The following is a 27278-nucleotide window of genomic DNA, read 5'->3' as shown; positions in this document are numbered from 1 at the left end:
TGCCTGTGTGAATGTGCACGTGGCTTTTAAGAACTTGCGCGTGACCCTAAACTTTTTCTTTAAACGGCTTTTATTGTCTTTAGATTTTAGTTACATTTTGACTGACCTACGACAGGAGGGCTCACCATTTTTTGCGCTCCAAAAGTATAATGAAATTGTTTTTTTTTATAATAAGACTCTAACATGAATGTGAGATGGAAAAATATCATTCATCGTATTGAATTACTTTTATGTACAATAGAAAAATAGTAAAACTAGTACCGTAACTATTTTCACAACTTTGTTACAACTTGTTAACGTGATAATTTGGGAATAGTGGAATTATAGGCCCCCTTTTTTTCACTACTTACGACTCGTCATGTAAACAAGTTTTGGCCAAAATTGTGGAATTTGTTGTGGTTGTAAGCATACCCATAGAAAAATGTTTACAATTTACATATGTTTGCTTAAAAATGACCCACAATGGTGTAAATTTACAAATTTTCTACAATAATTATGTAAATTTATACTAGTAGTATCAATTTTTTTATTTAATTTTTTATTCATTCTCTACATATCTAGGGAATAAAGGAAGAAAGTATGTAATGGTTTTTGCAACTTGTATGTGAAGAAAGAGAAAATATTTTTAAAATCAAGAAATTTGGATATTTTAATGAAATGTAATGTAAAATAAATAATATAATGTGAGATATTTTGAAAAGTGAGTATGTAAAATAGAAAAAGTAAATTTGTATGCTAAAATAGATAAAGACAATTTGCACGAACTTATGAGAATGATCTAAGTTATATTTTGTTTGCATCAATAATCCTTCTGTCCATACTTTCCGTTAAGTGTCACACATGTTTAATTCGTTCAAAAAAATTATGTCATGTAATGTTTGTAGTCTAAAAAAACTTTAATTATTAGACAAACTAAACACGCATTATAAACTTACATGACACTCAAGGAAAAATGCTAAACCTATTGATGAAAATAGAATATAATTTCAAGCGTAAAATCTAAATTATAAAAAATCTAAGGTATATAAAATCTAGAAACCCAAAAACTTTAGGTGTATTAAGCATGTTTATCACTCTCTAAAAAAAATTAAAAATTTACATGATTGACTCCAAAGGTTAAAAAACGTCCATATTTGGCAACCATTTAACATGAAAATATCTTAGGGTTTAAGCTAATACCAATGAGGTCCAAAACTTTAAGAGCCTGTTTAGTTGTGTTTTTTAAACAACAATTTTCATTATTTAAACAACACAACACGTATTTTCACAACACTTCTTCACCTACACATATTTTCACAATACTTACTAGAACAACACTACCAAACGGACTTTTCAAAAGTGACCAAGTTGGTCCTAAATACAATTGGTCTCTAAATGGCGTTTAGGCCCGTCACTCATTCTCAGCTTATCCCATCTTCTCTCTCTCTCATACGCTTTCTATTCTCTCTTACCCACAACGGCAAAACTACCATCTTGCGCTCTTTCTTCAAATCAATGCCATGAAAAATAGTTGGCTAGGAATTTTCGAGCTTTTCCCTCACCATTGCTACTGTTGTTCCTCATTGAAGGCTCCGATCAGGTGCAACCGACATTAGCTTTGGTGTTCCTTTCAGCCATGGAAGAGAGAGTTTGCATTTGTGCTTCTATTTGGATTTGGGTTTGAGTTTAGGCTTGTATGTCAAACGTCAAAGGAACGTTTGGCAAAGAGAGACCCACAACCTCTACAATCGCCACAGGTAACAAATCACACCAGAAATGCCACCACTGGCCACCGATCATTCTCATCCTCCTTTGTTGGTTTAGTGGGTGATTTTTGATTTGGGTTTGAAAGGTGAGGTTTGGGTATGGTCATCTGTGGATCTATGGATTTTTTTTTTTTTTTTTTTTTTGAATTTTGTATGAAAATTGGTCTAATATGGTGTTTTTATTGGAGTATGAATGATATTGTGGATATGTTTGTATGCTTTGTGATCAGAGATTTTTAGGGGTTTTAGGTTTTATATGGCTAAGTGTCCGTTTAGAACCGCTTATTTAGTATTCATATGGATGCACATTTCTACATCCACGTTTGCGCGTTTTACTCTTTTTTTTTTTTTTTGGCACGCATTCCAGGAGCAAATAACATTGATATGGCAATTGTTCATGAACGGTAGTTGTAATATTTTACTTTTCAGCACATCAGTGGATCTCGTGCACTGTTAATAAGATCCACAAATCTCACATTTCAGTAACTTTTTCATTAAAAATGGGTCCTACGGTACTATTCACACATTTAAAAATTATTTTACTACAGTGTTTTCAGTTTTCTGTTTTAGTAAAATAAATTCTATCCAAACGGATTTTTAATGTCCGTTTGACAAATATTATTTTTGTTAACTTATTTTACTATTCAGCTTATTTTTTATATTTTTCATGGGTCTCACTACACTTTTTACTACTATTTATGGATTTTACTATACTATTTCAACTAACTTTTACCTTTATCTACAGTACTTTTAGCAAAAAAATTTTAGTTTCAGTGAAATAAACGGATTCCAAATAGACTCCTAGTTAAAACTGAAAATATAGAAAAAAATGCTAAAAAATAATGTTCTCTAATAGTGTTTAGAGGCCAAGATGGTCACCTTTGAAAAGTTAATTACTTAATTGGTATTAGTCCAAACCTCACTTTACTCTAATTTACCAAATAAATTATTTTAAAAAAAAAACATTTCACTTATTACAAATGTGGCGTAGGTGATTGGTTCTCCATCTAATTTATCTATAGTACTTTTAGTAAAAAAGTTTTTAATTTTAGTAAAAGAAACGGATTCCAAACAGACTCTTAGCTAAAACTGGAAATTTTTTATTGAAAATGCAAAAAAAAATGTTAAAAAATAATGTTCTCTAATAGCGTTTAAGAGAAATTATTGTGTACTCACAGAGTATTATAAATACATACTCTCTCCTCTCACATGAATGGTGGGTCTCATTAAATAAATTTATAGTAGGACCACCATTCATATGAGAGAGAACTATATATTTATGATAATTCAGAGTTACCTAATAATTTTTCAGCATTTAGAGGCCAAGACAAGATGGTCACTTTTGAAAAGTTAATAAGTTAACAGGTATTTGTCCAAACCTCACTTTACTCTAATTTACCAAATAAATTATTTAAAAAAAAAAAAAAAAAAACACTTCAACATGATTACAAACGCGGCGTAGGTGATTGGTTCTCCATCTTTGGTCAAACTTGTCTCACAGCCTCACACTCTTCCTGCCTAACCAACTTTTCGCCATCGCCGAGGTATCATCAACTCACTCCCCAAATTGTTTTAATTTTTCAATTCATAATTACTTTGTCTTTTTGTTACTGCAATGTTTTTTTTGTAAAGACTTTTCATGGTGCTTCTCTTGGTGCTGGGCAAAACAAAATCAAATAGAAAGAAAAACCTATGAAAATCTGAATTTTGTGTATCAATTTATAGGATAATGCATCTGGGTTCAGGGGCGGCTCTAGACATTTTGGGGTCTAAGGCGAGAACTAAAAATGTATGTGTATGTGTATGTGTGTCTATGCAGGTGTATGTATGAGTGTGTATGTGTATGTGTATGTTTATGTGTGTGTATGTGTATATTTATATTTATGTGTATGTGCATGTGCATGTGTGTTTATGTATGTGTGTATGTGTATGAGTGTGTATGTGTATGTGTATATTTATATTTATGTGTATGTGCATATGCATGTGTGTTTATGTTTATATTCATTATGTTTATGTATGTGTGTATGTGTATGAGTGTGTATGTGTATGTGTATGTTTATGTGTGTGTAGGTGTATGTTTATATTTATGTGTATGTGCATGTGTGTTTATATTTATGTTCATTTATGTTTATGCATGTTTTATGTATGTGCTTATGTTTATATTTATAAACATAAATATAAATATAAACACACATACACATAAACATACATAAATATACACAAAAACAAACAAACATAAACACACATACACATAAACATGCATAAACAAAAATAAATAAAAACAAACAAAAATAAATAAAAACAAATAAACATAAACACACACGCATAAACATAAACATACATAGACATAAACACAGATACAAACTGAGAAAAATTAAACCCTCATATAGACTGGAAAAAATTGCAAACTAACACCAATCTTTAAACAATTTTGTTAGTTATTTTAGTGTGCTAAATCGAGCTTTTATGTGTGTTTATGTTTATATTTAAGTTTATATGTGTGTATGTTTATCTATGTTTATATTTATAAACATAAATATAAACGCACATACACATAAACATACATGAACACAAATACAAACAAACATACACAAAAACAAACAAATACAAACAAACATATACATAAACACACATAAACAAATATAAATATAAATAAACAAATATAAACACACATACACATAAACACACATACATAAACATAAATATATATAGACATAAACACACATACAAACTGAGAAAAATTAAACCCTCATATAAACTGGAAAAAATTGCAAACTAATACCAATTCTCAAATAATTTCATTAGTTACTTTGGTGTGCTAAACCGAACCTTTATGTGTGTTTATGTTTATATTTAAGTTTATGTGTGTGTATGTTTACGTTTATGTGAGTTTATACGTGTTTATGTGTATGTGTGTTTATGTTTATGTATATGTATATTTATGTGTATGTATATGTATGTTTATGTGTATTTGTATGTGTATGTTTATGTATGTATGTGTATGTATTTATGTGTGCTTATGTATGTGTATGTGTAGGTCTCTTTGTCTTTTTCTAGGTTGCACCGACATGCCATTTTTGGCGTCATGTCGATGTCCGACACGTGTCGGACACCGGAACGGGGATGACGCGCCAGATTCTGGTGTTCGGTGGTGTCCCCTTTTTTTTTTTTTTTTTTTTTTCGTTTCTCCGACACGGCGCAGAACGTGTTCTGACGCAACCAACACACCAGCAGTTAAAAAAAAAAAAAAAAAAAATCACAGATTTTGACAGGTGGACTTACCAATACCGTTGATTCTGTGATAACTCTAAAACAATAAAGCATGTTTAGAGTCTAAAAATTGAAAGTTAAAACCACACATCTCAACTCTCAAGTTCTTCTCAACAGTCAACCCACCTTCCCTTTGTCGCTGCCGTTGCCTTCTATCCCTCGCTGGAGTTAGATCGGGCTGATCGGCAAGCTCCGACGTCGACGTCGTGCCCTCTGTTCCTTCCGATCTCTATCTCTCTCAGCGCGGACAACAGGTCCGATTCTCTTCTTTGTTCTCTCTCTGTTTTTTTTTTTTTTTTTCTTTCTTTCTTTCAAATGTTAATTTTGGTGAATGGGTGGGTGTACTGTTACTTACTTATTTGTAACGCATTTTGTTTGTTAGTTTTTTTTTTTTTTTTTTAACTGCTATTGTGGCCTGTGAGTGCCCTCTGTCCTTTTTTTTTTTTAATTAGTTATAACTTATAATTTATAAATTTGTTTTTGTGTGTCCTACTATAGTTTTATTTATTTATTGAAGTTAAATATTGTAGGTGATTTTACTAAAATGAATACTGAAAATGAAAGTGAGAAATCATCAGCTGAGATAGCTGCTGCTCTTCTATGGAAATATGTTACTAGGTTAGAAAAAGTAAGTGTTGGTGGTGGGAATGTTTCTTTCAAATGTAATTATTGTGAAAAAACTTTCAAGGGGTCTTATTCAAGGGTGAAGGCACACTTGTTAAAACTTCCTAAGTTTGGAATACAAGTATGTGCCAAGGTTGGAGATGAGTATCATGATGAAATACAGAAATTAGAAGATGCATTTGAGGAATCTTCGCGTAGATTGAAGAAGCCTAAGCTAGTGTCTTTACCAACTGATTCTCCTACTAGTCTTAATTTGGGCTGTAAGGAGAGTAGTACAGCTACAAGTCATCCCATTTTTCAAAAAAAAGAAAGGGGTTGTGAATTCTCCTTTGGAGAGGGCTTTTAACAATTAATGTTAAGAGCAATTAGATTCTCTTATTACTAGGACATTTTATTCTGCTGGTTTACCCTTTCACTTTGCTAAGAACCCGTATTGGATTGAGATGATCAAGTTTGCAGCTAATAATAATTTAGTGGGCTATATTCCTCCGGGTTACAATAAATTAAGAACAACTTTGTTGCAAAAAGAGAGAGCACATATTGAGAAGTTGTTGAGGTCAATTAAAGACACTTGGAAAGAAAAAAGTTTAAGCATTGTAAGTGATGGATGGACAGATGTACAAAAAAGGCCACTTATCAATTTTATGGCTACATCACAGAAAGGGCCACCTTTTATCAAATCCATTGATGGTACCAAAGAGTACAAAGACAAGCACTTCATTACTGACTTGCTTCTAAAGGTCATTGGTGAGGTTGGGCATCAACATGTTGTCCAAATTATTACTGATAATGCGTCTGTCATGAAGGCTGCAGGATCTATTGTTGAAGCTGAATATTCTCATATATTTTGGTCACCTTGTGTTGTGCATACCCTCAATTTGGCTTTGAAGAATATATGTGCACCTAAGTACTCTTTGTAGAATGAGGTTGCATATAATGAATGTAACTGGATTGCACAAGTTTCAGATGAGGCAACTTTCATTCGTATTTTCATCACAAATCATTCTATGAGATTAGCAATTTTTAATTTATATTCCCCTTTGAAGTTACTTGCTGTTGCTGAAACACGATTTGCTTCAATAATCATCATGCTTAAAAGATTGTTTCAAGTAAAACAAAATATTTAAAATATGGTCGTTAGTGAGGAATGGATGTCATATAGAGAAGATGATGTAGGAAAAGCTCAAACTGTGAGGGATTATGTTTTGAATGATTTGTGGTGGGACAAGGTTGCATATATTCTGAGATTCACAGAACCTATTTATGAGATGCTTCGAGTGGCTGACACGGATGCACCTATTCCCCATAAGGTGTATGAAACGTGGGATTCCATGATAGAAAATGTGAAGAAAGAAATATACCAACATGAAGGCAAGGAAGACTATAAGGAGTCTCCATTCTATGATGTGGTATACAATATACTCATTGAACGGTGGACTAAAAATTGCACACCCACTCATTGCCTAGCCCACTCCTTGAATCCGAAGTAATTTTTCTATCTCTTTAATCTTTTCGTTTATATTCTTTAGGCATTTCCAAATAAATAAACTAAACTCATTAGTTGTACTTATTTATTTGCTTTTAACTAGGTATTATACTAGTCAATGGATTGAGGAAGTCAGAGGTCGTGTTGCGCCATATAAGGATGCTGAAATTTCAATGGAGAGAAACAAGTGCCTTAAAAGGATCTTTCCTGATCTTGATGATTAGCAGAATGCTATTATGGAGTTTGGTTTGTTTTCAGCATTTAAGACGTATGATGAGGATAACATGGAGGATAGGTGGAAATTCGATCCAATGCTTTGGTGGTTAACTTATGGGTCTAGTTTACCACTGCTTCAAACTTTAGCTCTAAAGTTTTTTGAACAGCCTTGCTCATCATCATGTGCTAAGAGGAATTAGAGTACATATGGCTTCATCCATTGTATGAGGAGGAATAGAATTACTCCTAAACGTGCTGAAGATTTAGTGTTTGTTCATTTTAATCTTCGATTTCTTTCAAGGAGGAGACTCGAGTACACTATAGGAGAATCTAAAAAGTGGGACATTGGTGGAGATAATTGGGACGAACCATTTGGAGGACCTGGGTTGTTTGAGATTGCTTATCTCACACTAGATGAGCCAGAGATGAAGACAAGTATTGTTGAGAATAATGACTATGTTGATGACGATGATGTTGTTGTTCTGTGATAATCTTGAAAGTTTAAAACTTGTTATCCTTTTATGTTTCTAGTTTGATGTTGTTTTATGGTTTGTACTCTAAACATTTTATGTGTATTATTGTACTACTTTGGGTGTTAGTTTACTTATTTGTAGTTCTTACATAATTTGAATTCTAGACATAAATGTATTTTATGTCTAAAAATATTTAAAAATGTGTCTAAATATAAAATTTAATTAATTATTTAACCGTCATGTCGCCGCTGTGTCGTGTCCTTATTTTTCAAAAATTTCCGTATTCCCGTGTTCGTGTCTGTGTAACATAAGTCATTTTCAAATTCAGGTGCAATACCCTGATGCAATTGTAATTAATTGCTGAAATTAAAAGTTGAAAAAATAACTTTCAATCTCAACCATTAAATAAAATATATTAAAGGAGAGTTAAAAAGTTTAAAAAAAGAGAGTAAGAAATGTAAAAAAATACCTATGACAGTGCACTTGATCTCAATCCGTCTTTCTTCTCTCACCATTTTTCTTTTCTTCTTTTTTACGCGGTGCTTTGTTCTTCTTCATTTTATTTCTCTTTATACGTCACCTAGGCTAATAGAAGAGGAGCGAGCGAAAACCACGTCAAGAAAGGAAATCGAAGATTGTGCTGCCAAGCCAAATACTATGAAAATTTATTCTTCTCAACTCAGACGATCCTCTTAGGTGAAATTGTTGCTCACGAGGCTTCACCGGATTATGGTGTGTGATTTTTGGTTATTTATTTATTTATTTGAGATTATGAAGCAAATAATTTTTATATTTTGCTTACCCTTTCTATTTTCTTAAAACACTTTTCTGGGAAATACTATTTTTTTTTGCTTTGCTTTCAGTCTATCATTCTTGCTTGCGGTATGTGTTTGATTAATTTGAATATAAAATTAGTCTAACAAGATGATTTTTCTTCTAAAATATAATAACAAAACCAATATATGTTTTTTTAACGGTGGGTTCACTTTCAGTGTTTTTATTTTGTAATTTTGGTTGTTTTGTGTGTTTTGTGCTTTGATTTCGGTGGATGTGATTTGATTTGTGATTTGGTGGGCTTCTGGGTTTTTGTTGCGATTTGATTTTGGCTGGGTTTTGGCCGTGGTGGTGGTCGTGATTTGATTTTGGCTGGGTTTCGACAGTGGTGTGTGGTTGGAGGTGATGAGCTTGAAAAGTTCTGGCCATAGAGGTTTAGAAGGAGAGCTTGGTGGTCAGCCATGGAGCACGGTGTGACGTGGGTTGAGGCAGAGAGAGGATGAGAGGGAAACAGGGGCGGCCCTAGACATTTTGGGACCTAAGGCGAGAACTAAAAATGAGGTCTTTTTTATACTTATATATTAATTAACTTAATGTTTATTTAATATTTTTATATTATATTTTTTATCATTATTTTCATTTTCTTCTAAATTATTTTGAAGTTCATTATCAAGATTTGTTGTATTGCAAAATTGAACATCATTTTCTTCTAAATTATTTTGGTGAATTTCTTGCTCATTTGTGATATTTTCATCTAAATTTTGTGTTATATTTTGTTTATTACTAATAACAAATTTATGCATTGATCATTTTTGAAACTCAATTAATTAATTAATTTTTTTTTTTAAGTTTTTCATATCCAGATGCATATTTTCTAGTATACATTTCTAATCAAACAATATATTTATAAAGACTAAAATAAAAAATAACTTTCAAGTGTAGAGCAAATGAGAAATATAACCTGATTTATATAAAAAGTATTGTTGTAGTTTTACTAAATAATAACAAGTTTTTAGCAATCTCAACCTACATAAATTAAAAAAAAAAATTAAGCACAAGCATAACAAAAATTTAAGCACAGTCATAACACTGACACAAAATTTATTAATAAGACCCACCCACAACAAAAAAAACACAAAACAAATCCTATCTAAAAAAAAAAAAAAATGCAGGCTTTTAAAAAAAAAAGAAAAAACTTGGAAGGCCCAAACTTAACGCCCAGTCCAGGGAGGGTCCAGGCAGCCATAATGATAAACTGATAAGTGATAAACAAAGTTACAAAACCATCCTGGGAGGGCCCAAATAAACAAAGTTATCTTAAGTTCTTAACAAAAAAAATGGCCCAAATATTTATAATTTTATACCTGATTCCTGAACCTCAGAACCTGATACGGTGAGGTGAGCAGTTGAGACTTGAGGGAGGCGGAGAGCAGAGAATCAGAGAGAGGCTGAGGACAGACTGAACAGTGGAGACTGGAGACTAGAGAGAGGCGGAGAGCAGAGACTAGAGAGAAAGGTAAAATTTTTAGGGTTTTGAGTGGATTTATTTGTTTTGATTTGTGGTTAATCTCTCTTAGACCGGATTTGTAGTTTATCTGGTTGATTTTTGGTCAATGATTTTGTTTAGAACCAATGTTTAATAGGATTTACCAAAATTTTTGTTTTTTTGGTTAAAAGGATGTGCCAGATTATTTTTGTAATTCATTTGAAACTAAATCCTCTACTACCCGGTTCTTTTCTAAAATTTTATCAAAAAATATATATTTTTTAATAAAAAAATCCCACCATTGATCTCAGCCCTCTTTTTCAAATTCCTGGAGGGTTAGAGTTTGCTAGATAAGCACTAAATTTTATATCTGTATCTATGTCTGTAATGGTTGTTAAAGACCCTTGAAAGGCATTTGGTTAATTTAGCTCAAATTTGACAACCAACCCACAAAAGTTGTAGGAAGCACAGACACTTCATTTAGGATGCCATAATTGTATAGTACCTATGTCATACCCGTGTTGTGTCAGCCACTTCAATCTATAATTTTTCAGAAATTACTCATGTCACTGTATCGTACCCGTACCCGTGTCAGTGTACATGCTTCCTAGAAAAAGTGGTAGCATTGGAAACACCCACCAGCTAAATTGCTAATCCATAGTACTGTATTAGCAAAATTGGGTTTTTTGTTTATTGCATTTTAGTTCGTCCCAAGTGGGTTTTTTTTTTTTTTTTCATTTCCTTTTGGTTATCTGTGATCTTCAAGGTGTTTCCATATCTGTGCCTGATATATATCTCTTTGTTTAGATTTTATATTGTTGTTCTATTCTATTAGCTGATTGGAATTCAATAAGATTTCTTTCATCTTCTCTTGGTAGCTTTTTCTGGTTTTGTAGGTAGTGGACATATTTGAATAATGCCCCATATGTTTTATTCATTCTAGATTGAACTCATTGAGATGGATTCAGACAAAAGAGGATTATATATGTAGCCCATTGAGATATATTTAGGTTCTGTAGTTATTACGCTTTCAAATGTAGACAACAATAACAAATTTTTCCATAATTTGGCTAATTCCCGGAAAAGTTATAACCATATTAGTATGTTGGAGGTGGATGGGGTTATTTATGAGGACGAATCAGAGATGGTGGACCAAGTAGTACAGTTTTATAAAAACTTGTACAAGGAGACAGAGGAGTGGAGGCCTTTTGTGGAAGGTTTGGAGTTTGATCAAGTTGAGGGGCTAGAGAGGGAATGGCTTGAACGGAGGTTTGAAAATGAGGAGATTCTTTGAGTTGTCAAAGAGTTGGAAGGAGATAAAGTTCCAGGTCCTGATGATTTTTCTATGACTTTCTATCTTCATTGTTGGGGAGTTGTGGAAAGAGATGTTTTAGCTGTGTTTGAAGAGTTTTATAACCATAGTAAGTTTGAAAAATCTCTTAATGCAACTTTCATAGCCCTAATCCCTAAAAAAAATGGTGCCTCTAATATCCGAGATTTCAGACCTATTAGCTTGGTAGGGAGTGTATACAAGATCTTAGCTAAGATTTTGGCAAACTGTTTGAAAGAGGTTTTGGATCAACTGATATCTGAGTCTCAAAACAGTTTTGTGGGTGGTAGACAGATACTTGATTTAGTTCTTATTGCTAATGAGTGTGTTGATAGTAGGGTGAAGAGTAAGATTCCGGAGGTTATTTGTAAGCTGGCCATTGAGAAAGCCTATGCTCATGTGAATTGGGAGGCTCTTCTAGATTTGTTGAAGAGGATGAGATTTGGGGTGAGGTGGTGTAGGGGGATCTGTACATGTATATCTATAGTCTAGTTCTTTGTCTTGGTTAATGGGTCTCTAGTTGACTTTTTTGGGAGTTCGAGGGGATTGAGACAAGGGGACCTACTATCTTCTATGTTGTTTCTGGTTGTGATGGAGGTTTTCTGTAAGATGATGAAAAGAGTTGAAGGTGCTAGTAATGCTTTGAAGAGTGAGATGTTTCCCGTTGGGGAGGTTTCTAATATCCATGTCTTGGCAGAGATTTTGGGTTGCCAGATTGGGTCTTTGCCTATGACCTATCCTGGTATGCCACTGGGGGCGTCCCACAAGTCCCCTACTATTTGGAATCCTATCTTAGAGAAAATTGAGTGTAAGTTGGCTGGGTGGAAGACGATGTATTTGGCAAAAGGTGGAAGATTGACGTTGCTTTAGAGTACATTATCTAGTCTTCTGACTTACTTTTTATCTCTTTTTACTATCCCTACGCATGTGGCCAATAAAATTGAGAGGTTGCAAAGGGATTTCTTGTGGGGGGATTCCAAGACACGTTTGGTGGGATGGGATAAGGTGTGTGCACCTTTGGAAAATGGTGGGTTAGTAGTAAGGAAATTAACTACTTTTAATAAAGCCTTACTAGGGAAATGGTTATGGTTGTTTGAGGTTGAAGAGAAAAGGCTTTGGAGAAGGGTTGTAGCTCTAAAGTTTGGGGAAGAATGGGGGGATGGACCTCCAAGCTAGATAGAGGGGTACATGTGTGTTGTTTGTGGAGAAGCATCCGAATGGGTTGGGAGGTTTTTAGTAAAAATATTCAGTTTGAGGTAGGGGTGGGGGATAGAGTGAAGCTTTGGACAAATCAATGGTGTGGGAATTCTCCACTTCAATTGATCTTTTCGGTTGTGCATGAGATTGCCTCTAATAAAGGGGCATCAGCGGCCTCCTCTCTTGAATGGTTGGGGATAAAGGAACGGAGAAGTTGGGATGTTCGTTTCATTCAGAGACCAAATGATTGGGAAATGGGTGTTGTGGATGAATTTCTCCATACTTTGGGTTCGAATTTACCTCCAACTAAGAATGAAGATCATATGCGATGGAAGTTGACGAAGAATGGGGATTTTGATATCCGGTTGTTTTATAATAAGTTAAGAGGTCCCTTGGCCATTATCTTTCCTTGGAAACGTGTTTGGAAGGTTAAGGCCCCTCAGCGTGTTTCTTTCTTTGTGTGGACTGCTGTATGGGATAAGATCCTTACAAGTGACAATTTGAGGGGTAGAGGGATGGACTTTGTTGACTGGTGCATTATGTGTCGGTGTAATGGGGAGACGGTGGATCATTTGCTACTACATTGTGGTAAGGCTTACCAGTTGTGGAGTTTGGTGTTTAGATCTTTTGGGATTTCATGGGTTTTGCCAAGATGGGTTGCGGATACTCTCTTTGGTTGGTGGAATTGGCCTGGAAAGCATTCGTCTAGCATTTGGAATTTAGCTCCGCTGTGCTTAATGTGGAGTATTTGGAAGGAGCAAAATTGGAGGACGTTTGTGGACATGGAAAGTTCTAACGACCAGCTATTGGCTTCTGTGGTTCCCTTTTTTACTAGTTTAGAGCTTGTGGACTCACCTCTAATGATTCTCTCCCTATATTCCTTAGCTCTCTCCTTTGTAATTAGTATCTTTTGTTTTTGTTTTTTATCTTCTTTTCTGTAACTTTTGTCTCTGCCTTATGACTTTCTGCATGAGGTAATGTTCTTGAATATACATCTTTATTACTTATCAAAAAAAAAAAAAAAAATGTAGGTTTCTAATTCAATTCAATTTAATGATTCAGTTATCAAATTCATGCAATATTTCTTTATTTGTGGTAAGAATGATTCTTGTATATGTACTATATGCAGTTATTTCTCAATGGTTTCTGCTATAATCTTTGGAGATGGTGGATTATTTTCCTTGCTCTTCTTAGTGACTGCTTGATTAGTATCGTCATATCAAACATTTTTCTTGTTTTCTTTCATTTTTTTTTTTCCCAAAATCTAGAACCTTTTAAGTATTTTTTCAAAGCTTGAGCAAATTGCATTGTAGTCTTTTATATTCATCCAGTGCAGTTTTATGGTTTTACTGATGCTTTGTACTACCTGGCTTTTCATGTATTTGTGCTTTTAATGGTTTTAACTAAAAAAAAAAGGCAATGAAGAAATAATATGAAAATAGAATAGAGTTTATAATAGAGAGTTGGATGTGAAGTGTTTTGAAAAGTGGCTAACTATGATACAAAAAGTAGTTTCTTATATTAATATTTGCCTAAAACTTTCCCTAGACCAATGCTAGTGCTCTTACTGTTGTAAAGGAGGGAATTAATTTTACTTCGTCATTGCATTTTTTTTTAATAGGTTGGTAAGCATTGTGATCAACTGTTCATAAGAAGAACCTAAATTCAAGTCTCCCTCCCTAGCTGTTGTATGGAAAAAGAAAGAAAATTACAAACACATTCAGTGAACTTGAACCCATGAGATCACCCTCCGCTGATTCTTGTGGGAGGAGAGAGTGCTATTTAAGAGAAAGGTTATTGGCAAAGTTAACAAAATTGTTAGAAAAAGAAATTGTTTGTGATTATGTGAAATATTTCTGGATAGTTAGAATATCTTACTTGATATATGATATTTCTAGTGTCTTCCATTCCCCTTGAATGAGTAATGCACCTCCTCCCTTTCCTTTTATGTAAATAAAGATGGAATCTGCCCCACCACTCACGTTCTTTCCTTGTAACTTTGTCTCAGCATATCCCTTAAGGTGGTGTTAAATTATAAGAGAAAGAGACGAGGTTCCTTGACAAAAGATGGCAGCTTCTGCAAAAACCCTCACCATTGACAATCATACTTTTGATGGTGACTGGACGGTTGTTTTACCCCGTCGTGGCAAACAGAGAAGACATTCATTCAGAATTAGATCTCCAGAACAACTACAACAACAACAACAACAACCATGGGCCCCAATCGATCTTGAAACTGACGCTGTCAGGAAATTAAAATTAATGCAAAAGATACAGATCTGCATGAAGAAAATGGAGAACTCTCCGTTCTATCATACTTTACTGGATCAAATCCAAACCCCAGAAATCTTTTGTTGCTTTCATAGGGTCTTAGGCTCCGAGATGAAAATGCAAATGGTGATTTATGGTATAGGTAGCATTGAATCATATGAACCCCCTCGATTGCAGCTTAGCCTTGCAATCTTGCTGAAAAGGAAGTTCAGTTGGATTGGAGATATCGAGGTTTTTGATCCTGTTCTTTCTACAACTGAATGTCAGGTACTGGAAGCCCTAGGTTGCTCTGTTCTATCAATAAATGAGCAAGGGCAGCGATGTGCTCAAAAGCCAACAATGTTCTTTATGCCACACTGTGAGTCAATGTTGTATGACAATCTATTACGGGCAAATTGGGGAGTGGAACTGTTGAATCATGTAGTCTTGTTTGGGAATAGCTTTGACGTATATGAGAAGAATGTCTCATACTCTAAGAACTCAGCTATGGTTGATTCGACAAGGCATATCTTGGCTATTCGACAATTTACAAAGGAGTTCAGAATCCAGACAGTTTCAGATGATTATTTTGGTGCTTTCCATACTTCAAGTTGGCATTTTTTCAGCCCTGTTCTTGAGACAGAGCTACAGTACATTGATTAAAAATATCAAATTGGTTTCAGTAATTGGATGATGTCTGAAGCATATTTTTTCTTTCCAACTTTTGTTGGAAATGATTCTTGAGAACTATTATTATAATCCAAATGCATGCAGAATGAGTTTTTTTTTTTTTTGCTTGGATTAAGGACCTAAATATGCCAATTTCAAGTCTGCATATCAGAAATCACCTGATATTAGAACTTTTGATTACCAATATATGCAACATCATCAATCTCTTCTTTCTTCACATGGAAAGTGCACTTCTTTTTTTAATTTTGTTTTTTATATATCCCATTCTGCCAATATACTATATATTTGATATTATTCCTAACCTCTTATGGATGTTAGACAATGTTAGACTGAAAATCCAGATGTAGGTACTTTATATTGGTGAGGATGACAGACTTGCTCTTGTGTGGTGTGTGGGGTGGGTTTGGGAGTGTGAATGGGTGTGTGTCTCGGTAGTTATGTGTGTTTTAGTTGTTTTTATTAGGAAGTAGTACCAGTTTCTGGCTTACTTTGAAGGAGTTCTTTATTGATTGTTACTTGTGGAGGATTTTGCCTTTTCATTTGGAAGTATGTTTGGTTTTACTGGCTGATTCCTCGAACTAGTCTTGATATGAAAAGGTTATGAATTCCTATAATATCTGTCAAAACTAGGTACCAAATTTGTGATTCCTTCTCAGAATGTAAAATTGGTTGTTCCAACACTACAATTGGTTGAAGTTTATTGCTATTCCTCTTAAAGTGGAATTTAACAGATTCCAATGATCCAATCTGTAGGAATATAACAATGTTCTCTTCCTCTCGAAAATCCTGACAAAGCATTAAAATCAATGCAGGAGATATATTGGAGAGCTCCTTGAATCTAGAAAACTTGCATTGATTTGCAGGACTTTGCACTGATCTAAATCAAGCATGGTCAGGGTGATATAATGGCATGCAGAATAAGTTGCCTATTTTTTCCCCAGCAATTGGTTGAGGAAGCTCTTTGTTTTTAATGTCTTTATCCATAATCAACCAATGTTGATAAAGGGGCTCAAGAGCCAAAAATATTTCTTATGCAGCGTTATGAGGAAGCGTCACTCACGAAACTGGGATGTTTCAAGATTTACATATGAATTTAGAATGATTATTTGGCGCTTCTCAAGATTCAGGTTGGCACTTCTTTTGGTTCCCTACTGCCCTTTACTTTAGAATAGTTCTGGATTCATTAAAGTCTGGATCTTCTCAAGTGGGTGTTCACATCTATATAGCATCCAACTGCAACCACTTCAACATATTTCATTTCCTCTGTTCTCATGGATCTGTGCCTTTGATCCCATTATAACCTTTGTGACAATATTGATCAACTATGTTGTTGGCTGATCGACATTGAATATCATTTTTTATGTAATCAATTATTATTGAAGATTTGACATTGGGTCATAGATAAGTAGGATTGACTATTAATATGCCTTATTTGGGCTGCTACTCTTCTCCCTTCTTTTTCTTTGTATATGTTTTATTATGGTTGGTCCAGCTTGGTGTCTTGCACGTGGGAACTTCAAAATAATTTCAGTATTATCATATGGTTTCTCTGAGCACTTTTAACTTTTTAATGCAAGGATATTGTTCTCAAAATTGTAATTAGAGTATCATACTGCATAAAATGGAATCTGTACAGCGGCTGTTGCATACTTCATTTGGTGCCAAGGGAATTATTACATTCATGGAGGTTGGATTGATAATCCAAAATTCCTTTCAGATCGTGCACAAAAACTGTTGCAGGAGTATCAGCAGCACTAGAGTACTCCTTTGCCACATCAGTACTCTGATTATGAGCCTAATAATGTAGTACTGATTGAGGCCCTCACCAATGGATTTCCTCAAGGCCAATTAGGAAGTTTGTCCATAACAATGCTGAATGCTGTAATTGGGATCTTCATACACGATCACCTTGGATGAGTTACTGCAGCGCTCGGCCAGAAAGGAAAAGTCATGTCTAATTCCCAAGAGACCAAGACCCGTGCAGTAGTTTTAGGCTTATAGCTATTCAACAAGCCTAGGGACCCAACATTTTTCAAGACTGACATAATCCCTTGTAATTGGTGCATAATAAAAATGATATCGACAATGGACCCAAGTGAAAGTATTATTGCTCCAATGACAACAAATCATATTAACAGTAGTAAAAAATGTTGTAGCCGTAGCATTATTGTTAGCTCTGATGTTTGTTAGAGATGTCGGAATTCAACATATTGTGTTGGAAGGCGACATTATCCAACTCTGTATCAAAATCAGCCATGCTTCTCAAGTGTGAACATGTTATTCAGGAAACCAGACATCTACTCAGAACATTTCAACAATGGCAGATCAGTTGTATTCATAGGCGTTGAAGTGTTGTATAGCTTGCGACTTAGCAAAATATGCTAGGAATGTGGCTGATGCAAGAGTTTGGCTTGAGGAATCTCGTGCTTTCCTGTTGGAGGCAGTGACCAAAGATGTAAATGTAATACACCCTTTCATAATAATATACTCTACCATTTCCAATAAAAAATTGTAATTAGAATGTCAACTTTTATTAAGAAAATAACTACTTCCATTTTTTTTCTTCAGTATTTCATTTTTATATCAAGGACAAAGGTTATGTCCTTTTTTCTGTATGATAAAGACGCAAGGTAGTTACACAATGTGCACCATTGGACACAACACGTATCATATGAAACTAGTGATTATAATTGTAAATTCATGAGCCAAATTGAGTTTTAGTATAAATTAAGGTGTTTAAGCTTGGTGAGAGAGAGAGAGAGAGATTGGTTCGTTTATTTTGGTTCGGAGCTCGAGTCAACTCCTTTTTTGTTTAGAAAAGTGCTTGAGTCAACTTAATCTTAAGATTATGCTCAACTGTTATATTCAAACTTAATTTGCTTCTCCAAAAAAAAAAAACTTAATTTGTAAATTTTTGGAAGGAACTCTAGTTTATTCACAAACTCTACAAGGTTGGTTAAGAATATTGATTTAATAAAATTTTACCATTAGAAACTTAAAAAAAAAAAAAAAAACTTTCTTTCTTGCTGCCTGATAGCCATTCAAATTCTATATTGAAAATTTACGAATTTATTTATTTATCTACTATCCAATCTACTAATTTTAGTAAAACAAATATTAAAACTGTATCCTTTATAAAAATAGTAAAATATTACTTTTTTTTTTTAATGTTTATGAACCTATTGAGCTGAGTTTGGCTTTATTCAAACTTGGTTCATTGACTAATATACAAGGTTTTCAGACCCGGACCGTTCATTGAACCGTAAAAGAGAGAGGTTCAAGGTTTTTGAGGTCGAACCGAGATTGAACCGGGGTTGAACCGTGATGACATCATAATTAATTTAATAATTAATTAAAGCCTAAATATAGATATTAAATTTATAAAACTAGCAAAATTGACAATATATCTATATATGTGAGAGAAATTTAATGATTTTCAAGCATATATTTAATAATTAAATAAGAAAGTTAATAAAATAAAATAATAACCATGAGAACATTAAAATTTATGATTAATTTTTGAAGTAAAGTTGAATATCTTTGAAATATTTTAATTATAATTTTTTTTTATTCTTTGTAAGAGATGGATAATTTAATTAAGTAGAATAAAATTGTGTTAAGTTGTTTTTTTTTTTTTTTAAATTGCTAAGGGGTTGGACTGCACGGTTCTCACCGGTTCGTGCGGTCCAACTCCGGTTTTAACGGTTCACGGAATTAACAAAAAATCTGGTTCTTTATGCTTAAAAAACCGGTTTTCATCCCGATTTTCGGTTTTCACGGTCCGACCTCCGGTCCGGTCCGGTTCTGAAAACTATGCTAATATAGAGCTTCAAAACTTGGCTCAGTTAGGAACAAACCTGATTGTGGCTACTTAAGCTCTGTTTAGTCGGGATGATAAAAAAAATATTTGTGTTTTTCACTATATATATTTGGTAGAGGGGATGAAAAGCTAATAACTATTATGTCCCTACTATTAAAAATAGAAAAAAAAAAATGAAAAAATGGTGGTAATTTTGTATTTTTCTTTTAATATCATTTTCATTTCTCTTTTATTTCTAATTTGGAATGAATAAATTGGTGGGCTTGGGTGGAAAATTTCATCCACCCCATTTTCTTTTCTCTCGTTTTTCAATCCAACCAAACAATGAAAAATCACATTTTTTTTTCTCACTTTTCTTTCCCTATTTTCCATCATTTTCCTTTTATCCCCAACTAAACATAGTATTAAGTTGTTCACACTTCACTATTTCCTCGGGCACTTAACAAATTACAAGCACCTTGATTTGTTATACAACTTTGTTTGTAGCAAGCCAATTCCATTCAAACTAAAGCAGGTAGGTAGCGAGAAATAATGAATTAGTTGGTTTTTAATTTTTAAGATCCTATTAATGAGTGCCTTTGTAGCCCTTGACATCGGTTAATAATTTTTTTTTTTTTTTTCAACGATGCTTTTAGAGTTTATAGGAGTTGAAGGAAAGAATAAACAATTAACTTTTACAAGTCCTACAATTTTTAGGATTTCGAGGTGGAACAGCATAAGTAATACATTGTCCGAACACACAATCGTGATCAAATCTCATCCCCAAAACCAATAGGATAAAGGAACAAGGATCAAATACAAGAATATCCAAAAACACAAATCATGCATGCACGTTCGTTTGTGGTGACATTGGGACATGGAAATAAAAAGAGAAAAACAAACAAACCGCACATTGGGCTCACTTGACTAGGGCTCATTGGGATTTGGTACTTTGCAACAAAAACTTTTAGGGTTTTAAGCAAAATAAACTAGGGTTTTTAAGCAAAACTCCAGTTCTTCCAAGAATTAATATATATGAAAACCCATTGGTTTTCTTCTCTTGTTGTTCCTCTTGCTTTCTAAACAATAACAATTTTTTCTTGTTATCATCCTGCTTTTTGAAAGTTGATTTCAATACTAGTAATATGAACTCCTACAAATTTAAATTCTTAACACAAACTGACCAAGAATTCAATCCCAAAAGACTGAAAGAGAGTGAAGATTGACGCAAAACATGTAGGTGTGTGTATTAGGAAGCTCGAGAACTAGAAATTTTATCACGTGTTTTTTAATCAACTAACAAGTAATCCTTAAAAGTTAAGACCATTTACTATGATGTTATAATTTTATTCCAAAAGTTTAAGTTATTATGAAATTATGAATTTAATCATATATTTAACCATTATTCTAAGAGAAATGTTTGTAATTACATAGAAAGGTGTTTGACCCATGTCTCTCTTCAAAATGCCGGGTTATCAAAGCATTAGGCTGTGGCATTTTGTATGCAAATGAGGATGCTAAATTGGAGACAGGCTTTGATAAGTAACCCACAATGTTCTTCATGCCACACTGCCCAATACTTTTGTATGAACTTTGAACATCTTTTGTGTAAATTGGTGTGTGGATCGATCGAGTTGTTGAATAACATCGTCCTGCTTGGAAATATAGCTTTGAAAGTTTCACCAGTTGGTTCAATCAGGCTTACTAATTTGGTGGGGCATGAATATTTGGGAATAATACTATATTCTATTGACTTAAGGGTTAAGGTCTTGCAAGAGGACATTAGAGGAGTCAAATTCAATTGTCAAGCTGTGCCTAACTTGCACTTACCAAAGTTTGTAATCTTGTTCGAACACAGTCATATTTCGAAAATGATACTTTAAAATTTTCTTCATATGTATGTGTTTGAAATAGGCTAGCTACATTGACTTATATATTTGCCGATATGTGCTAAAATGGTATAGAAATATGTTAGGTGCTAAAAATTTAGTTGGCCTTATGGCTTTTGTGGGAGCTGTAGTTAATTATTCATTTCTTAAAGCTTAAGACAAATCTTATGTTGGTCAAGATTGGGAGATTAGGACTTCGTTACCTTATCAAATCTGATTGGACCCTTTACTCTTTTACAACACATAAAAAGTAGCAACAATTAAGGTCCAAAAAAGTTACTTTAGAAGAAGACAAACACAAATAACCTTCACCAAGGAAATTTAATTAGATAACTCAATTAATTTGTTAGGTATAAAGAAATGAACTTGATCAGTCACTTTTCTTTCATTCAAAGTATTCTGTCAATTTTTTTATGTATACATTCTCCATAAGATTTTTCTCCATCTTTCTTTCTTTAATTTTTTTTTGTTGGGTAATTGTTTATTGTGGGGAATAGAACCCCCGTGCTGACGGTTACTGGATGAACCGGGTACCATTAGGCTACTAGGCCCGGTGGTGCAAGATTTTTCTCCATCATATTCTCTAATTATATGCACCTGCATGAAAGAAGTTTGTCATGTTCATTTTATATATGAGTTATCAAATGTGAAGATGGAATACAAAAGGCAGGCCCCTATATTAATAAAATATAATTTCTCTTAGAATCTGATCATTACACAGCATCACTTTACTTAAAAAATTAGAAAGGTACAATGGAAAACAATTGATGGTTATTTTGAGAATTTAATACTTAAAAATTAATTAGTGCATGATAAATTAATGCACTGTCATCTTAGGTCATAGACATAGTAACTTACTAAAATACTATGAGACAAACTATTTCCTTTACATGTTCCTGCAATAGTAAAAGCATATAGAATCTCGTGTTTGTTTGTCATTAGCTGTTGTTGTTGTTGACTTTGTGTAGCTTTTTAAAGCTTCTTCTTTTCAATTTACAATTCTATTTTAATTAATTTTCAATAAATAATCAATAAGTAAAAAGCTACATTCAAATAATGATTTCCTATCGATTAACATGCTATTTCACTTCTCAAACATAGTAAGCATTTTGGGTTCATTTGCTTATACAAATGAAAATTGGTTTATGAAAAATGGAATGTACAACACATATAGACAATAATGTATATTTCTAGTTCCCTCTCATACATATTTGGACCACAAATCAGAATACATAGTTCGGTACAAACACAGGTGGCAACAATAATGTTGTCTTCTTCCAAAGCCATTTTCTTTGAATTTTTAATTTTTTACAAGTCCCCATTGTTGTTAGGTAAACTGCCAAACACAAGATAAGATATTATCATCTACTCCCATTTATTCAATTTGTCAAACATGACTTTACGAGACAATGTTACTTTTTATGGGATTAGGGCGGCTTGGTAACGTTGGTCGAGTAACATTATTTAAGTATTGTAAAAATATATGTGAGTAAAAAATTGTTATGAAAATACTATTGTGTTATTTAAACAACGAAAACTATTGTTCAAACAACATTACCAAACATAATTCTCTAATTTCACAACAAAGTTCTTAAAATCTTATTTATTTATATTAAAATTAGTAGATTGAATTTACTACATCATTATTAATAATTAAAACAAATATTAAAATGATAATAATAAATATTTTTTAAAATAGTAACGCTGTAGAAAATTTTAATACACTTATTTCAAAATGAGAATTGATAGGAATTTAATAATTTTATAATGGATATCTTGTATCCATTTAGATGATTTAGAGCCGACTTTTTAGTTGGTATAATGGAACCAATACGTACATGAAATCAAAATGCCCATTATGATGGTAAGACCTGACCTGTTAAGGTTTAATTTGTCTGTATTTATAAGCTCATTAAGTGTCAACTGTCAAGCAAGTAATTGAGTAATGAAACGAACAAAAATGTGAGGCATGACATAATTACTTGGTTGAACTTGACTGGTCGAGTGTTAGACTTAATTAGTATGTGCTTATTTAAGAAAATAATTCAGTGCATGAGTTTTGTTTTGTGTTCAGTATAATTTCTTTTAAAGAAATGATATGTCTACAATATTTTTACAATAAATCTTAAGTGACAAGTTGTTACTAGTTGTTATTGTTGGGGGCAAAAAAGTAATCTTAGCGTTAATTTGAAATTTGAACCAATAACCATTAACCACCTGTGATTTGTTGTAAAAATGTTGTAGATGTAGCATCTCTCTTTGTTTTATCTTCTTTTAAAAGTTACAATGACTTTTAAATAAAGTTTGTGATGTGATTTTGTATTAGAATTTCATTCTCCTAGCCTATATGTGTGTTTGTTTCTTAAAAAAAAAAAAAAAAAATTCTATCATCTATTATATAAATTGTAAATCTTACCATAAATTTTACTTGTTAGAATCACTTGGAACAGAAATCTACCACATAGGAGAGAGAAATTAAGAACAATAACAAAAAAATTTAAAATAATAAGATTAAGGTTTTAAGGGGCACTTTTTTTTTAAAATTTTTTTTTATTGCATATTGTGATTAATGCATCATACAAATAGTGCTAGTGGTAGGTTAATGCGAAAGCAATGTTGCACAAATCACAACTTGCCACTTTTGTAAATTGTGAGAAAAGTTATGAAAATAATTATAACTCAAGCATTATCCTTTTTAAAATAAGAAAACAAGTAAGCCATCCGGCAAAAATAAAAATATATATTAAGCTAAATGAAATGTATTATTATTTATAATTAGATTTGAACCATTGAAGAGGATAATCTCTAAGTATTGTTTTTTTTAAGGACTCTAATATATATAATTCAGAGATTTTCCTCCAAAAATAAAAGAATTCAGACATAAGGATTGATAATTTGATATCATTCACTTCCTATATTCAAACATGCCAAATATAAAGAAATTTATTTAATATATGAAAATGTACCATAATTGGAACACTGACACCAAAAATTAATTACTATAATTGCAATACATGGTTTTAAAAAAACATTGTATAGTTGAATAGAAGATAAGCAAGGATTAAGTTGAACATGGTTTTAAAAACAATTGTACTGTTAAATAGAATACCATATAAGCAAGGATTAAATTGAACATGCATGGTTTTAAAAAACATTGTACAGTTAAATAGAATACCATATAAATAAGCAAGGATTAAATTGAACATGGTTTAAAAAAACATTGTACAGTTAAATAGAATACCATATAAATAAGCAAGGATTAAGTTGAACATGGTTTAAAAAACATATTACAGTTAAATAGAATACCATATAAGCAAGGGTTTTTTTTTTTAATGGAAAAGAAGCAAGGATTAAGTTGAACATGGTTTTAAAAACATTGTACATTTAAATAGAATACCATATAAATAAGCAAGGATTATGTTGAATATTGTGAGAATTGAGAAATGATGCTAAATAATATTTATTTAAACATTGATGATATATACTCCAGTATGTTAAATATTAAACTACTATTCATTTATCAATGAATGATCATGATTTTAATAATTTTATGGCATAATTATCTTAATAATTCTAGATATTTTAATCTATGGAAATTCATCTATAAAAAAATCCATGGAAATATATACCACAGAAAAGGGCTAATACATGAATTTTGTACAAAAAACAAGATAATAGAAAAAGATTGGCAAGTTTAGTATAGGTGAGAAAAAACAATTATTATCTTATTATTGGTTCTAAAAAAATTGTGATAATTTTATTAAATAATTTATAATGCAATGAATTGGTAGAATTAAGTATCATAAAATGAAAAGAAATTATGCAAAGAAAATAAAACATGGACTTTTTATTTTTTATTTTTTTTATACCAAAAACAAATCACATGCCGAAAAAGAATATAATAAAAAAACCCAAAAAGTAGGCCCAAGCCCACTAGATAAAAATATTAAAATGTACTGGATTCATTCCTGTAATCACATACCACACGTAGGTAGCTACAGTACAAGCCACCCCCCAATTAAACAAACCAAAAAGTCTAACCGCGTCTGTAATTCAAAAGCATAGAAAAATGTTAAATACAATAAATGTTAAACCAGTCCGACATCAACATTAGCAATAACCTAACCCTATCTTATTCATTCTTTTTTTTTTTTTTTTTCAGTTGTCAAACCCAGTAGTCAGTTGCCATATCAATTAAATTAAATTTGACCCAAAATAGTTAACAGATACTCTAAGCACATTAATCAGCACACTGGCACATTATTTAGCAAACTGGTTTGTTTAGATGATATTTTTAGAAATTTTTATAAAGAAACTTTTTTTTTGACATTTTGAATTACTTTTTATATATATAATAAAAATGGTATCAATTTTTTTTTCCCTAAAATTGTCTATTATTAAGTACTCTAAGTTACCTAATAAACAGAGTTTTTATTTTTTTGTTTTTTGAAAACAAGACATTGTTTTCTTTGAATATCTTTCTCTGTGGGTCCTATGCTATATATAAGTAAAACCCAACAATAACGTCATTAGCACCAACAATAAAAACTCACCCAAAACTAAAAAATTAAATTAAAATAATAAAAATTTCTTACCTTATTTCTACGTTTCCTATTCCCAAAAGGCAATCTTTGAGGCAACCAGCTCCACCTTCTCTCTCTCTCGCAATCCCAAAAACTCTTTTTTTGAAGAAACAAAAACACCCACTACAACAACATCATCATCACCCCAAACCCAAAGCATCAAAAACATCAAAAACACATTAAACAAACAAACAAAGAACCCAAAAACAAAAACAAAAAAAAACAGTTGATATCTCCTCACCTTTTCTCACCTCCGCCACCAACGGCTTGGATCGTTTCCGATTATCATTACCAATCTTTTTAACGGTCAAGATCGTTCATTTTTCTCCGATGGCAGAGTTTGAAAATAGCGTGGAATTCTCGGGCAAATCGAAGCCATCCGCAACTGGTTCTTTCTTCTTCAACCGTTCTCTCACTTTAAACCCATCCATCACCGCCGCCGCCGATTCCTCTCCGAAATCCCATCACCAAACCGGCCTAGACCGGTCCGGTTCGGGCTCGTTCAACAAGTTCTACTCCTCCTTCGAATCGGTCCGGTCCGCCAGCAATTCCTTCAAGGGAAAGGTCAAGAAGCTCTGCAGCTTCTTCGAAGCCCCGAAAAGCATCGAAGAGTCGCAAACCCATTTGCCGAGTAAGCTCAAACCGGGCCAAAAACAACCCGACTCGGAGTTTCGGGTTTCTTCGCTCTCGCCCGATATTTCGGGCCCTATTCGTTTGCCCGGCACCGGGGACAGAATCGTCGTGTATTTCACTAGCTTGCGCGGGATTCGGCGGACCTACGAGGATTGCTACTCGGTGAGGATGATATTTCGGGGGTTTCGGGTTTGGGTTGACGAGCGAGACGTGTCGCTCGACTCGGCGTACAAGAAGGAACTGCAAAGCGTGTTATCGGGCGAGACCAACGGCAACAAAAACAGCAAGAACCACGGCAATCTGGTGACCCTGCCGCAGGTTTTCATCAGAGGGAAGCATATCGGAGGAGCCGAGACGGTCAAGCACTTGTTCGAAACCGGCGAGCTGGCGAAACTGCTCGAAGGGTTTCCGGTTCAGAAACTCGGGTTCAGTTTCGGCTGCGACAGCTGTGGCGATGTCCGGTTCGCGCCATGCACGAACTGCAATGGGAGTAGGAAGGTGTTTGATGAAGAAGAAGACAGAGTCCAGAGATGCTTGGAATGCAATGAAAATGGTTTGATTCGGTGCCCGGATTGTAGTTCTTGAAAAAAAAAATTGAAAAATTTGGATTTGGAATTGCATTGTTGTTTATAAATAAATGTGAAGAAGAAGAAAGAAAGAACAAAAAAAAAAAAAAAATTGGAACTGTGATTTGATAGTTTGGTGTTTGGAAAATGGGTGATAGTTTGTAGAGTTTTTGAGTTCAAAAATCTATTTTGGATTCAAAAGTTTGGTCACATCATCAGTTTTTTGGGGGCTGGTGTTCAATGACTCTCTGAACAGGGTAATGTTCA

The 27278-nt window shown here is 33.2% G+C and overlaps 3 protein-coding genes across 3 annotated transcripts; all 3 read left to right on the top strand.

Moving 5' to 3' along the window:
• The first annotated feature begins 5559 nt into the window (after positions 1–5559).
• On the top strand, positions 5560–6559 carry LOC115984664. The gene is made up of 2 exons (XM_031107687.1): positions 5560–5899; positions 6009–6559. Exons 1-2 carry the CDS (start codon positions 5560–5562, stop codon positions 6557–6559), a joined length of 891 nt encoding a protein of 296 aa, XP_030963547.1.
• A 3326-nt stretch (positions 6560–9885) lies between these two features.
• Positions 9886–15758, top strand: LOC115988116 (protein SENSITIVITY TO RED LIGHT REDUCED 1-like). The gene is made up of 2 exons (XM_031111754.1): positions 9886–10104; positions 14610–15758. The coding sequence occupies exon 2, from the start codon at positions 14669–14671 to the stop codon at positions 15512–15514; it is 846 nt and encodes a 281-aa protein (XP_030967614.1). The 5' UTR covers positions 9886–10104; positions 14610–14668; the 3' UTR covers positions 15515–15758.
• A 10381-nt stretch (positions 15759–26139) lies between these two features.
• On the top strand, positions 26140–27278 carry LOC115986929 (uncharacterized protein At5g39865-like). Its single transcript, XM_031110356.1, has one exon. The coding sequence runs from the start codon at positions 26143–26145 to the stop codon at positions 27028–27030; it is 888 nt and encodes a 295-aa protein (XP_030966216.1). The 5' UTR covers positions 26140–26142; the 3' UTR covers positions 27031–27278.

The sequence above is a fragment of the Quercus lobata genome, chromosome 4 (genome assembly GCF_001633185.2).
Source record: "Quercus lobata isolate SW786 chromosome 4, ValleyOak3.0 Primary Assembly, whole genome shotgun sequence".
In the NCBI taxonomy this organism is placed as follows: domain Eukaryota; kingdom Viridiplantae; phylum Streptophyta; class Magnoliopsida; order Fagales; family Fagaceae; genus Quercus; species Quercus lobata.
The sequence above is the reverse complement of the archived record's forward strand: the minus strand, read 5'-3'. Positions and strand labels throughout refer to the sequence as shown.